At 33.4% G+C, this 16,566-nt stretch overlaps 1 protein-coding gene across 1 annotated transcript in view; it reads right to left on the minus strand.

Moving 5' to 3' along the window:
• AGTPBP1 (ATP/GTP binding carboxypeptidase 1) overlaps positions 1 to 16,566 on the minus strand; it is a 174,692-nt gene that overhangs the window by 10,478 nt on the left and 147,648 nt on the right. The window contains 6 exon segments of the mRNA XM_072763282.1: positions 4,937 to 5,097; positions 9,425 to 9,601; positions 11,649 to 11,780; positions 12,667 to 12,796; positions 14,756 to 14,936; positions 16,275 to 16,428. Coding sequence (XP_072619383.1) covers positions 4,937 to 5,097; positions 9,425 to 9,601; positions 11,649 to 11,780; positions 12,667 to 12,796; positions 14,756 to 14,936; positions 16,275 to 16,428 — 935 coding nt within the window.

Raw genomic sequence — 16,566 nt, forward strand, 5'->3', positions numbered from 1 at the left:
AAAGAATTTTCCAGACAAAAAAAGCTAAGGAGTTCATCACCACAGGACTAACCTTAAAAAAAATGTTAAAGGGAGTTTTTCAAGCTCAAATGAAAGGATGGTAATAACAAAAACAAGTGAAAATATAAAACTCACTGCTAAGGCAAATTTAAATTTAATTCAAAGTACTATAATGTTTCCACGGAATGGGCAGATCATTTATAAATATAGTATGAAAGAGACAAAAGTATTAAAAATAACTATAGTAATTTGTTAATGAATATATAATGTAAAAAGATGCAAATTGTGACATCAAAAACAAAATGTGGGAAAAGGGGAGCTATGGTATGTATTTGAAGTTAAGTAATTATCAGCTTAAAATAAGCTGTCATAAATATATTTTATGTAAACCTCATGGTAACCACAACACAAAAACCTCTATTAGACACACCAAAGATAAATAAATCAAAGCATACCATTACAGAAAATCATAAAATCACAAAGGAAGCAAGCAAAAAAGGAAGAAAGGAACAAAAATATTACAAAACAACCAGAAAACAATGAACAAAATGCCAACAGTAGGCTTATACCTATCAATAATTGCTTTACATATAAATGGCCTAAATTCGTCAATCAAAAAACAGAGTGGCTGAATGGATTTAAGAAAAAAACCAATAACACCCAACTGTATGTTCCCTCTAAGAGATACACCTCAGCTTTAAGGACACACATAGACTAAAAGTGAAGTGATAGAAAAAGATAATCAATAAAACAGAAACCAAAAGACAGCAGGGGGCAGCTGTACTTACATCAGGGGAAAAAAAAGAAAGAAAAAGAAGGTCATTATATAATGATAAAAGTGTCAATTAATCAAGAGGTTATAATAGTTATAAAATACCTATGCACTTAACATAAAAGCACATATTATATAAAGCAAATATAGAAAATTTAAAGAAGGAAATACAGAGAAATGCAATACTAGCAGGAGACTTCAAATACCTACTTCCAACATGGATAGATCATCCAGACAGAAAATCAATAAGAAAACATTAGAATTAAACTACATGTTAGACTAGATGGAATCAGTAATCAAAAATCTCCCAACAAAGAAAAGTCCATGACCAGATAGCTTCACTGATGAATTCTACAAAACATTTAAAGAAGAATAATATATCAATCCTTTTCAAACTCTTATTCTTCAAAACATAAGAAGGAACACTTCACTTCCAAACTCAAACTCATTTTACAAAGCCAGCATTACCCTGATACCAACTCCAGACAAGGGCACTCAAAAAAGCAAATTACAGGCCAATATCCTTGATGAATTTAGATGCAAAAATCCCCAATAAAATATTAGGAAATTGAATTCAACAATACGACAAAAGGATCAAACATATACCATAGTCAAGGGGGATTCATCTCTGGCATGCAAGGATGGTTCAACATTTGTAAACCAATCCATGTGATACACCACATTAACAAAATGAAGAATAAAAATCATGCATTCATCTCAATAGAGGCAGAAAAAATATCTGACAAAATTCAACATCCATTCATGATAAAAACTCTCAACAAACTGGTAAAGAGGACACACAGTTCCACATAATAAAGTTGATATGTTACAAGCCCATAGCTAACATCATACCCAGTGACAAAATGCTTAAGCTCCTTTAAGATCAGAAACACAAGAATGCCCATTCTCACCACTTTTATTTAACCTAGTACTGGTAACTCAAGCCAGAGCAACTAGGCAAGAAAAAGGATTATAAAGGGCATCAAAATCAGAAAGGAAGAAGTAAAATTTTCTCTAGGTGCAGATGACATTGTATATAGATACCGTAAAAATGTCATTTAAAAAGTGTTAGATATAATGAGCAATTTCAGTAATGATACAGGAAACAAAATAAACAAAAAAGTTGCATTTCTATACATCCACAATGAACTATGAAAAGAGAAATTAAAACAATCCCATTTACTACAGCAGCAAAATAAATAAATAAAATAAAACAAAAATAAGTTATCCAAGGAGGTGGAAGATCTATACTGTAAGACAGTGATAAAAGAAACTAAAAAAGACAAATAAATAGAAAAATAGTCTGTGTTCAAGGATTAGAAGAACTAATGTTGTTAAAATGCCCAAACTACCAAGAGCAATGTACAGATTTAATGGAATAGGGATTCCAAATGTCAATGGCATTTTTCAAAAAAACAATCAAACTACAAAAGACCCTGAATAGCCAAAGCAATCTTGAAAAAGAACAACAAAGGTGGAGGCATCACACTTCCTGATTTCAAACAATCAAGCTATAGTGATCAAAACAGCATGGTGCTGGCATCAAAACAGACACATAGATCAATGAACAGAATACAGCCCAGAAATAAACCCCTGCATATATGGCCAATTAATTTTTGACAAAGGGATCAAGAATATGCATTGAGGAAGGACAACCTCTTCATTAAATGGTGCTGGGAAAACTTGACAGACACATGCAAAAGAGTAAAACTAGACTCCTAGAATCTTATACCATATACAAAGAGCAACTCAAAACATATTAATGACTAGAAAGTAAGATACAATATCACAAAACTCCTAGAAGAAAACACAGAGGGTAAACTCTTTTGACACTGGGCTTAGCAATCATTTCTTTTTTGACACTAAAACCAAAGGCAATAAAAGCAAAAACAAGTCCATATCAAACTAAAAAGTGTTTGTACAGCAAAGAAAACCATCAATAAAATAAAAAGACAGCCTATGGAATGGGAGAAAATTTTTGCAAACCACATATCTGATAAGGGGTTAATAGAAAACATACATAAGAAGTCAAAGCAAAAAAACAAAACAAAACAAAACAAAAAACAAAAACAAAAACCCAAATAACCCAACTTCTAAAAATGGGAAAAAGACCTAAATACATGTTTTTTTCAAGAAAACATACAAATGACCAATAGGTATATGAAAAGATGCTCAATTATACACTGCTGCTTGCCACGTAGTACAGTCACTATGGAAAACAGTACGGAGGTTCCTCAAGAAATTAAAAATAGAACTGCCATATGATCCAGCAATGCCATTTCTGGATATATATCCAAAGGAAATGAAATAATTAGCTATTAAAGAAATATCTGCACTCCCATGTTCAAAGCAGTATTAGTTATAACAGTCAAAGTATCAAAACAACCTAAGTAAAGTGTCCATCAATGGATAAATAGATAAAGAAAATGTAATATACAAATATACAAGGAAGTATCATTCAGCCTTTAAAAAGAAAATCCTTTATATAAGAAATAGTGAAATGGACTATAAAAGGAAAGAAGAGAAACTGAGTGGGAAAAAATTAGAGAGGAAGGCAAACCACGAGAGACTCCTAACTGTGAAACAAAGGGTTGCAGAAGGGGAGAAGGGTGAGGGAGATAGGGTGGCTGGGAGATGGGCAGTGAGGAGGGCACTTGATGGGATGAGCACTGGGTGTTATACTATATGATGGCAGATTGAAGAGAGTAGCAAAGTGGCTGCCAGGGGTATAGGGAAAAACGGAGTTTGGTAAAAGGGTACAAACTTTCAGCCTTGAGATGAATAAGGTCTGAGGAAATAATGTATATAACATGGTGACTACAGCTGATAATACTAGACTATACGACTGAAATTTGAAGAGCAGAACTGAAATGATCATATTCATTCACACACACACCACACTGGGGGCAATCTTTCTACAAACGTCTGTGGTATGTATATATGTATGCGTGCGTGTGTGTGTGTGTATTTCAAAGCATCAAGATATTACAATTTTATTTGTGAATTATACTTCAATAAAGCTGGGAGAAAAAAGGATACATGAAATAACTTAAAGAAAGGCTTCAAAATACCAGTCAGAACAACTGGTATAATCTGGTAAATCTTTATATATTTACTTCCATTATTAAGGGGTAGAGAATTCAGGTGATTACTCTCTCAACTTTTACATTAAAAAGAATAATGCTCTAATTAACGTTTTACCACATTTAAAACTCCTAAGCTAAAACAAAACAAAACAAAAACACTCTTAAGCTAATTGCCAACAGAAGACAGCAATATAAACTGACAAATGACAAGTCAGCATCTAACAAGAAAAATCATGAAGATTCTATAAAATGAGCATATTCTTGCCCATATACATCAAACTATAAAACGCTAAGGCCTGGTATTATGATTAAGAATTATAATACTGATTTTGGGATTCTTGGGTGGCTCAGTGGTTTAGCACCTGCCTTTGGCCCGGGGCATGATCCTGGAGTTCCGGGATCGAGTCTCACATCAGGCTCCCTGCATGGAGCCTGCTTCTCCCTCTGCCTGTGTTTCTGCCTCTCTCTCTCTCTCTCTCTCTCTCTCTCTGTTTCTCATGAATAAATAAAATCTTAAAAAAAAATAATTATAATACTGAGTTATATCTGAGCCTGTAACTGATCAAATTTTTTATATACTGAATTTAGGGAGCAAATTATTGGGAATAATATTTGACAGATATAATTAAATTTTCAAAGGGATACTCAATTAATTAGCTGTTCTTAATATATGCAACCAGAAGGTTACTGGAAAGCCATTTGATGTATGTAGATATCAACAAAATAAAATTTCTTCTCAAGTATGAATCCTGATTCCAAGTCCTCTTAATTTAGATATTATCTAAGTACTGTTTACCACGTTGCTTATTTTTGGGTTAAAGGTAAACCATTAAGATCACTAAAAATAGCATTCAAAATATAAGGATATTTCATTACAATCTCATCCAAATATCAATGTTTAAAGAATGAAGAATATAACCACAATTTGGAATAAATATGTAGCCTAGATTTTAAACTTGTATTAATTCTAAAACTGCTCTTAACCATCAAAATCTCTGTACCTTTCCACTATTTAATTAATTTAATGAAGTCTAACAGTATACTGTAATATAATAAAAGAATGAGATAAATGTCTTACCTAGTTACTTTGCAGTTTGATTCAATCAAGTCATTTTCAAAGTCAAGCAGGCCGGAAGGCAGATTATATTCCAATGGGGATGTTAGTCTTTTCAAACGCAACAAACCAACACAAAATTTTGCTCCCATTTCTTCCAACTCTCGGGTACCAATCTGTAAACCCTAGAAATAAAGCAATTCCAAATAATTTCATATTATAACTAGGGTATTTGCTATCTTCTGGCTGTGTCTCATAATTACATAAATGAAATTTATAATTCTATTAATAAAATTAAAAGGTACTTTGGGCCTACAAACCCAATAAGCACAATGTCTTAACAATATAAGATCATTTTCAGTGTCAAAAAAACATTTCTAAAATGTTTATTCTCATTCATTACACGCAAACTATTTTCGCTAACACACTGGGAAAAAAATAAACATTCTGTGGTTATATTACTCTTGGAGTTCATGTGTGAAATTATATTTTTGCAAGACATTGCTAGTATTTCTCGTAATCCACTACTGTCAAAATCAAGGTCCTGATTTGTGTATCTTAGCATTAACATATAGATATTTTTTTACTGTATGATAAAAGAAACTGGCAAATAAAAAACAAAAGAAAGCTAACTATGTTAAGTTAAAAACAAAAAAAGAAATCAAACAGATCAAGGCCACTGATGCCTTGCCAATTAGGAATGCTCATTTCAAATTTGTTCTACTGCAGCAAAAAAAATATTTTACCACAACTCATTACCATGCCAACCGACAGTTTCCTAATTAACAATGTAAGGTTTATCAAAAGTTAAACATTACCACATGAAATGATAAAAATGGCCTATAAATCGGGATACTGTTTGTTTAATTTTTTAAATTAATTAATTAATTTATTCATGATAGACATAGAAAGAGAGAGAGGCAGAGACACAGACAGAGGGAGAAGCAGGCTCCATGCCAGGAGCCCAACACGGGACTTGACCCCGGGACTCCAGGTTCGCACCCTGGGCCAAAGCCAGGTGCTAAACCACTGAGCCACCCAGGGATCCCCTACTGTTTAATTTTTAGATAAAAATGAATCTCTAATATAAGTGAAATTCTAACACCAACAAAAGATGCAGGTGAAAATGAGAGCACACATCATTTAGAGAGAAGGTACTTTATATGTTTTTTTTAAAAGATTTTATTTATTTATTCATGATAGACAGAGAAAGAGAGAGAGAGAGAGAGAGGCAGAGACACAGGCAGAGGGAGAAGCAGGCTCCATGCCGGGAGCCCGATGCAGGACTCGATCCCGGGACTCCAAAATCACGCCCTGAGCCAAAGGCAGGCGCTGAACCACTGAGCCACTCAGGGATCCCCAAGAGAAGGTACTTTAAAACAGCTTTTCAATGACCAGACTAAAAGCACACAGTAACTGAAGAAAATAAATTGTTAAAACTGTTACTTACCTTACACAAAGCACATGCCTTTATAAAATGATTGACTTTTTTTTTAAGATTTATTTTTTTATTTTATTTGAGAGGGAGAGGGAGGGACAGATGGAGAGAATCTTTAAGCAGATTCCCCACTAAGCAAGGAGCCTGAGTCAGGGCTTGATCCCATGACTCATGAGATGATGACCTGAGCCGAAACCAAGAGCTGGACACTCAAACGACTGAGCCACATAGGCGCCTCGATTGACTGAATGTTTAAATAGTTATCCATCTCCAAATATTCTAGGAAATGTAACCTGGCTTTATTAGAACATTTACTTGCCTTCTTAATTTATAGGCTTTAGAAAGGCTATGACTCTTAATTAGTTCACAGAAAATAAAGATCATTTACAGCCTAAGATTCAGTAATATAAGAACATTGAGGTTGAACATTGTTTTTTAATATAAGACAAGAACTATTTCTTAAAACATTAAGCTCACACAACTTATTAACTAACAAATCTGAAAAGTATACAATGTAGGGGCAGATGGGAGTATATGGGAATTCTGTACTTTCTATTCAACTTTGCTATGAATCTAAAACTGCTCTAAAAAACAAGCTTTATTAATAGCAAAAAAGCTTATAAAAAGTTAATGTTATGATCACAGCACTGAATTTGGCTTAGTAAGAGACACTTCTCTGCATAAGAGTTTTAAATCAACATTAACTCTATTAACTAATCGTATAAAAAAGAAATTAGGGCAGCCTGGGTGGCTCAAGCCCAGGTTTAGCACCTCCAAAGCCCAGGGCATGATCCTGGAAACCCAGGATCGAGTCCCGTGTCGGGCTCCCTGCATGGAGCCTGCTTCTCCCTCTGCCTGTGTCTCTCCCTCTGTGTGTGTGTGCGTGTGTGTATGTGTGTGTGTGTCTCATGAATAAATAAAATCTTTTTTAAAAAATTAATATTTACTAGGTACCCCTTTTTTAAAGTCTGTATTTTTTTTAAAAAAATAACTTTTTAGAAAAATGGTCTAACATTTTGTTTCAAAGTTTTAGCTATTTTTTAAACTGTGGTTTTTAATAATGACCAAAGAAATTTATCAAAATGCAAATACAATGTTTTTAAAAATCCAATGAAAAAATAAATAAAAATAAAAAATAAAAATCCAATGAAAGTCTATCAGTAGAATCCAAATATAATAAGAAAGCATGACTGCCATATCCTATAGTTGATTTCAAGGGGCATGCAAACCTGTTTCTCTTACTTCTCTTCCTGCCCCCCAAGGGCTAGTTTCAAAGACACTGATGCTTTAAGTTGTCTCCTCCAGTCTGAGTAAAGGATCTCTTTAAGAAGTATTTTACAGTCTGTTTCCATAAATCATACAGTCTAAGGGTTTTCTCCTTGGAGACACCTAGGGTCTTATACAAAAGTGATTCTCAAGCTTTTTGCCCATCCTACACACTTATAAAATATGAGACTCTTGGCAAAGCTGTCCACTACAGCAGGGGAAACAGGGGCTGGGAGCTATAGTAGTGCTCTAGGACACCTTATCTCTTATCACCATCACGTCCTTAGTAGATGAGAAGTCATTATTTTAGGAAACAGGGGCTGGGAGCTATAGTAGTGCTCTAGGACACCTTATCTCTTATCACCATCATGTCCTTAGTAGATGAGAAGTCATTATTTTAGGAAACAGGGGCTGGGAGCTATAGTAGTGCTCTAGGACACCTTATCTCTTATCACCATCATGTCCTTAGTAGATGAGAAGTCATTATTTTACAGTATTTGTTTTTTTTTTTAATAGTATTTGAAGAGAATTCAAAGCATATTACATTTTAGAAAAATAATATACTGTGGTCAACCTAAAATTTAGGGAAGTCACTCAAAAGAAAGTACTGCAATTTCATGAAGTTCTACTCTACTAGGCCCCGAAAGTTTGAATGTTGTTATTTGCAAGAACTTAAATTTTCTTCCATCTGGTAAAAACTGAAAAAGTCATGATTTAGGCTCTCCAATTAAGCTTTTTGTCAACTATAATATGTTGACATTTTTAATACTCGCCATTTGGAAGATTTTTAACTCTTTCCAAAGAAAGTTACAACCATCTTTGAGAGGTATATGAAAATCATTATTACATTCAGCTTCCTCTTGTCCCATGCCAAACCAAACCAAATCAAACACAATGAGGAATAATTAGCATGACACCTGAAAATCTTTCTGTGGCAAGAAAAGTATTTGTACTATTTATTTGTTTGCCGTTGATTATCTAAAGCTCCAACTGCCCATTAAGTTCTCAATCTTTCAAATTAAAAAATTCAAAGTCACCTAATATTTTATTAGTCTCACTTGGGTGGCACAGTCAATTAAGCATCTGACTCTTGGTTTCAGCTCAGGTCGTGATCTCAAAGTCACCTAATATTTTATTAGTCTCACTTGGGTGGCACAGTCAATTAAGCATCTGACTCTTGGTTTCAGCTCAAGTCGTGATCTCAGTCATGAGATTGAGCCTCACAGCAGGCTTCGTGCCCTCAGTGCAGAATTCTCTCTTTCCCTCTGCCCCCTTCTCCCCATTTATGCTCTCTCACTCTCACTCTAAAAGAAATACTTTTTTTTTAAAGTCTATGACACCGGAGAAAAGCAGTCTTAGTAAAGAAAAATTTTAGGGAAGGGATATGCATTTAAAAGTTAAACACACACACACAAATCTAAATATATAAAACTTTATAATTGTATTTATTTCTAAATGTACAAAAATACATCCAACAAATTAAAATGATAGAAAATTTTTATTAATAATGTACTACTTGTACAGCTCATTTATAAATTATCAATATTTAAATATGTACCACAACATGCCTTCTCAAAAATTATGAATTTAGATGGGCTCATCCAAGATTTCATAAAGACCCAAAGCAAGCTATTTAAGTACAGAGAAGCAAAAAATAATTGTGTATGATTCAATTCCATTCTTGAAAACTATATATAACTCAGTATAACAAATTATCATTTGATATATATTTGAAAACCCCCAGTATACTATATGAAAGGGAAGTCCATTAAATAACTTTTACTGCTTGAAATCCTGTAATGTTTTACCTTATATTTTCCCTGATCGCAGCCACATAAAGTACTTTCCATGGTATAGCTTCTTTGTACTCCTATCTCCCTCCAAACTACAACACGTGCTGTGGATTCCTTAGATTTTTCTACTACAAAGCTACAGCTGCTCATGCAAAATGCTGGGGCAATATGGCTCAGTATCTTAGGTAAAGTCTGCAAAGATAAGAATGATAAAATATTTCAAGAAGGTTTTTTTTAAACAGTATTTTTTTTTTTCATTTTTAAAAATTTTCATGAAAGCACAGTGATTAGAGCAGGGCCATGTGGATCTTCTTGCTTTGTCCCCGCCTATTCTAAGCATTAAAATAATTCTTTACTAATTTAAAATTTTCTGTTTTCCAAGACGAACAGTAATCAGTTAGAATGGAAAAAAGGATCACTTTCACAGTAGCAACCAATAAATGAACAAAACCTATTCTAAAAAATGTTTAAAAAGATGAAAATAAAACCCATGTTTAAAAAACAAAGCAACTTTAGTCATGAAAGATGACCTGTTAAGAGATTTAACATTATAAATATCAATAACTTCTAAATTAACCAATAGACCTAAGATAATCACAATCAACATGCCCATGACATTTTTTTCAACTTCCTATCATTCTCAGGTTCACCTGGAATGTGTAACCATGAGGACACAGCCAGGGGCACTCTGAGAGAAGCTTTGACTAGAGAAAAGAATCCAACAGATATTAACCTAATTATATATGTAGGGGAAGTTAAATTGTAATACTGTGTAGGAGTAGATACATTTCCAGAAAGAATTCAGAATTAGAACCAAAGGCAGATGTTAAAATTAGAATTATTAGTGGGGAGAAAACTGATCACTCACTCACTGCTGGCACCACTGCAGAGCCACTGAGAGAAATAAGCCACACTCTTTAGTTAAGTTCAATTCTAACTGGACTGAGAATTTAAAGTCATAAGGAGTAAAATTTCAAAATGAAATTTAAAACAGTAAACATGGAACTTCATTTTTTAAATCCTGGGATAAGAAGTCTTCCTAAACCTCAAACCCAAAAGTCATTAAAAAAAAAAAAAAAGAAAAAGAAATTACCATACACAAACAAAAACATTTTTCAATGTTATTTGTACTAAAGAGTTGTCTTAAAAACAGTAATAATTAGAGGACCAGTATAAAAGTAAACAGAGAATAGGAGAAAATGCCCTTAAAAGAGAGGGAGGGGTCATAATTAGGCAAACATATGAAGAAATACTCAACCTCATTTATAATTACAGATATGCAAATTAAAACAATCAGACAGTTACCTGCCCCAGGTGGCAGCATGATGTCCTAAGGGTGGGAAACAGCACTGCCAGTCATTACATAGGGCAGTATACAATCTTTATGTAGGGCAAACCGGCAATACTAATTAAACAACCACTAACAGGTCAGACGACTAAATAAATACATTTTGGTACATCTGTACAGTGATAAAAATGAAGAGCAATGCACACTGGCTGTGGTGGCAGATTAAAAACAGAACTTCATACGCTACATGTATATATACTTAAGAACAAATGTGCTTAGAGGCAAGTCTCACAAAAAATATGGTAGAAATAAATGATTAGTGACTGAGAGAAGATGCCTTTCACTTACTGTGTTTTGTTTTTGAGTTCTCATTTTTTATAGAACTCTAATCATTTTATTTACTTGGGAAAGGGGAAGAAGAGAGAGGACACCAGAAAGAAAATGGCCCTTGAGTTTCTGCTCACGGCAGTGATATGCTACTAAAACTCTTTTGGGAAAACAACCTGAGGTGCTTTGTTGAAGTACAAATACAGTAGGAAAACCACTGTGCCCGAACAGAAAACACCCAGGATGTGAGACAGCAAGATCTCCTTTCAGTCCTGGGCATGCCTCAAAACACACCCAGATGCATGGCAACATGGTATGTAACAGATGGCTTCATAAATCAGCACAGGAAGGAGGTACTGTTGAGTAAATGGTGCTGAGACAACCGGCTATATATGGGGAAGCTAAAATTAGATCCCAAGCCCTTGTACAAAAATAAATTCCCAATAGATTAAAAATCTAAATATGAAAAGGAAAATTTTAGAATGTTTAACATGAAAAAATCTGAAACAAAAAAATGGCAAAATGGCAACACTTGCTGAATCTGACGAGTTCGTGCATGTTATTTTTCTATAGAGCTGTGCATGTTTGAAATCCAAAAACTCCAGACTTGTGGGTAATAATTACCCTGTATCCTGCATCTTCCACTACATCACATGAAGTGGCATTATCGTTGGTATGCCATACTGTCTCTTTGATGCTGCAGCCATACATAAATACATTCTTCTTTCGGGAATGGCCATGATAATCACAATAAACCTTGAAAATATATTTTAAAAATTAAAAAACTTCAAATTCACATATTTCCAAATAAAGCTAGTTAATATCAAGACAATTAGTAGAGGTCTGTGTTTCTTTGTCCTTTATATTGTAACTGAGCCACCATTTAACAAGTAGAACTAATAAAAGTAATAATATCTAGTTCTGAAAAGGATCTATGATTAATTCCAGAATGGCTAAATCCTTTCTAGGGCCTGCATCAACCCACCACGAGCTCCTTTCTTATGTATCTACTATTCACCACTTAAAAAAGTAAAATTCAATTATAGGTCAAATCTACAGCAGCATTCATCACTGATCCAAAGATTATTAAAACATTTACTTAATTTGAAAGAACATGAAAATGCTCTCAAAAACACTATCTAAAAAAAGATACGGTTTCAATTTAATTTTTAAGAGCATTATTTTTAAAATGAAAAATGAAGAACAGGCTTATATATCAATGTTGTTCCTTCTCTAAAGTTTTCCTATCTTTCCCAAAGGAAGATTACCTCATTTAAACAATAATATAATGGGAACACTATACACAAAAGCTGCTGAATACAGAAGCAGCATATATACACAATATTCATAAGAAAGGGAAGTAAAGGGCTTCTGGCAACTATAAAAATTAAACCTGATGAAATAAGAATATGGATACATTGTATTAATTTGACATCATTATATACTGATATTACGTAATTGAAAACAAGATATTTTAAAGAAATTGCCTTTAAAACGAACACTTTTATAACCATAAAATTAAAAAATTAATAGAGACTTAATAAACAAAATCATTTCTTTAAATGATACTGAGTCTTAATTAAAATACTGAGTCTTAATTAACAAAATCATTTCTTTAACAAGACAAAGTACAAATACTTACCAGTGGTAAATGTTTCACAGCAGCCAGGTATTGTAGCAGCCCCTTAGCATGGTAAATTGTAGGATGTAAATCTGGATTTGGACTTTGCCATTGTCTATTCAAATCCTCTCCACTTAAAGAACAGCGGTGACTACACATATGTAAAACACAACCACAACAATAAACTCTTACATATATTTGACTTAATTTTATGATTTTCAGTTGAGAACTACTTAACAGTAAATATATTAGTCATTAAATAAAAACTTATTATTTGCTTTGTGTAGATTTTGTGTTACATGCATTTAACTGTGCTAATAGACTTTCAGATATTTAGGTCAACATTTTCAAGCTACCGAAAAAAAAATTAGGAGTGCCTGGGTGGCTCAGTCTGTTGAGCCTCTCACTCTTGATTTCAGTTCGGGTCATGATCTCAGGGTCATAAGATCGAGTCAGGCATCAGCAGGGATACTCTCTCCCTCTCCTTCTGCCCCTCTCTCTGCTCACTCACACTGGCACACACATTTGTTTTCTCTCAAATAAATAAATAAAATTTTTAAAAAAGAAAAAAATTAATTCTCAATTCTGGAGTCTTATTCCAAGCTCTATAAAATTTATTAATGGTCACATTTTTTATTCCGACTATGTAATAATCATTTGTTATATATTAACATCCTGTACTTTGTATTAGTTATGTAAATGTGGTATCTGGGAGGTGCCTGGATGGCTCAGTCGGTTAAGTGTCTGACTCTTGATCTTAGTTTGGGTCTTCATCTCAGGGTTGTGAGTTCGGGCTCAGCGTTGGGCTCCAGGCTGCACTGGGGCCTACTTTTAAAAAAAAGGAAAAGAAAAAGTGCTATCTGGGCTGGGCCCTCCTAAGAAAGAGAAGCATAAGAAAAATCTACATTCTTGCAAAAATCAAATATATTTTCATTTAAGTACAAGTATTAAGTATTAAAAGCAACTGAGCAAAAGTGTAAACAAACTATCAGAAGGTGGTAAAGGAAATATAAACAGAATTCCAACTGGTGAGTATGTTCGTGAATTAAAACCAGACATAAAAATCTCATTTTAATTCCATAACACACTTCCTAAAAAGAAATTATTCTAGCTTTTTCATTTAAAAATTTCCTAAAATGTGAGAAATATCCATGAATATTTTTGAATAAATAATTTGAATTGAATAAAATTTGGTATCCTCAGATTTGCAGATATTTATGACAGCAAAACCAAATTACCATTGTTCAGAAACAGAGACCACTTCTAATTCCCACAAAAAGAAAACTGCACTAATTGTAAGCCATTTCCAATTATCTTGCAATATTTTCAGTCTAAAGAATTATAATTATAATTATAAAATTATATAATTATATATATTATATAAATTATATAATTATTTATATATTATATAAATACATATTATATAAATATATATTATATAATTATAATTTCTGTCAAAATTATACCTCTTCTCATCAGGAAGAGGTCAGCAGCAGATACAGCCAATATTCCATATCAGTGCAGAAAGATCCCAGAAGATTCTAAATCTTAGAACAATTCAAGATCATGACGACAAACAAACAAAAAAGGAATGTATGAGGCTATGCTAAAAATTTTCTCATTTCTTCCTTCTAGGGGAACCTGGGTGGCTCAGTGGTTGAGCATCTGTCTTTGGCTCAGGGTATGATCCCTGGGTCTTGGGATTGAGTCCTGCATGGGGCTCCTTGTGGGGAGCCTACTTCTCCCTCTGTGTCTTTGCCTCTCTCTGTGTGTCTTTCATAAATAAATAAAATATTTCAAGAAATTTTTAAAATAAAAATTTTCTCACTCCCTGACACTGTGATTTTTCTAAAACAATTCAACCAAGGCATACATTTTATGAAATCATATTCTCATGGAATAAATACAGAATTTCTCAAAATAGCATAGATACACAAAATGCATATTCCTTTAAAAATTTATCTTAGATGAACTCCCCACCAACAATTTCTTTGTTCTAGAAAACTCACTCAATTTGTTTTCTAAATTAACCTGAATGATCTTATTTTGACAAGTTTATATAGGATGACCACATCGTCTACAGCATTTCTAAAGCAACTGCTTCACTTACTTTCCATTGATGACACCATCTGGATTTAGCATAGGGACAATTTTAAAAATATAGGATTCTCGTAAGCTCTGGGCTGTAGGATTATTACTCATGAGGTACTCCAACGTTCCCTTCATTACCCAACTCGCATTAGTTTCTCCAGGATGTACCCGAGCAGATAAGAAAACATAAGGGCGGTTTCCTAAAGTACACAAAAAGTCTAAAATTAAAATGAACAGCTACTAAGAATTTATACCATGTCTGGCTTTGGGGATTCAGAAATATTTCTATTCAACTGTGAATTCTGATACAAATTCATAGTAACACTCACTGTGCACCTACTATATAAAAGCATGCCACTAGGGCCTATAGAAAAAACAGGTAAAATCCATATAAGTGAGTGATGTCTTAAAGGAGTTCATAGTATGAACATAACACAATAAATAGTATTTGAGTTGCTTATTTTCAAATAATTAATCCGACATATAAAACTAGTTCTTTTATATAATCTTGCTTTTTATAAAGAACAAGTATTTGGGAAAGTTTTAAATGTAAATTTAGTTTTCATAAAGTCGTGGGAATAAAAGGAAAATATCATTTCACATTTCATAGTGCTGTGATAAGCATAGTTAAAATAAGGTATATCTGTTCAGAGATTTACAAAGAAAATTTTTTCACTATACATTTAGATATACAGGTCTACAATATAACCACTTAGCCCACCTGCTCATATTTTCATGCTTAGCAAGCTCTTTCTCTTTCCTGAAAATACTTCACCTTCTTACCAAAATTAGAGCACCTTTCTTATTTTTTCTATCACACTTGTATATCTGAGGCAACATTAAAAATATAAATGGCAGGGGAAAAAAGTAGCTAGTCAGTGCATTTGATAGGTTCTTGGTGGTTTTATTTATAAATAAAATTATTTTATTAGTTTATTATAAAATTGTAAAATCGTAATTGTAAATTATAAATTAAATTTACAATTAAATTAAATCTATTATAAATTTACATTAATTTATAATACATTTAATTGTAAAATAATACATGAACTCTTAAAACATTGTGTTGCATTATAGTTTGGGTAGGACTTCTAAGGGAAGAACTACAGAATATTTGTATCGAGAGAAACCTCTGAGATAATCTCACGCAGCTCCCCCATTTTTGAGATGAAAAAAAATGAGACCCAGAAGTGGGCCAAAGGGCTAGGCAGTAAAAGGATGAAGACTAGAACTGAAGATTTCTGATGTCTATTCCTAGTATTGCTGCCCTTACAAAATATATATGAAGCAAAGGAAAATAAGAATAATTGGTATTTTGGGGATGCCTGGGGAGCTCAGTGGTTGAGTATCTGCTTCAACTCAAGGCATTATCCTGGGGTCCGAGATAGAGTCCTGCATTGGGCTCCCTACAGGGAGCCTGCTTCTGCCTCTGCCTTTGTCTCTGCCCCACCCCCCCCCCGCCGTGTCTTTCATGAATAAATAAATAAATCTTAAAAAAAAAAAAGAATTGGTATTTTGAGTGGAGATGATAGACTTACTGAATTGACAGATATGTTCATAATAATTAGACTCTGGCATTGCGGTTATAGTCACCAACGGACAGGTGTTTCCAGACAGGGTTTCACATAACACATCTTTTCGAAAATAGATTTGCTGAGGATTGTGTGCTGATTCCAATTTTTGAAGATGCATCTTGATAAAAATTTAAAAACAAAGTACACAATCATTTAAAAACTCACTCAGAAAAACAGAAATAAATGCATCCACATCTCCACATAAGGAAAAGTGAATCAGATTCCTAATTCCTTCTCTAAAACCCCCAGGGAGCCA

The sequence above is a fragment of the Vulpes vulpes genome, chromosome 1, assembly GCF_048418805.1.
Source record: "Vulpes vulpes isolate BD-2025 chromosome 1, VulVul3, whole genome shotgun sequence".
NCBI classification, from domain to species: domain Eukaryota; kingdom Metazoa; phylum Chordata; class Mammalia; order Carnivora; family Canidae; genus Vulpes; species Vulpes vulpes.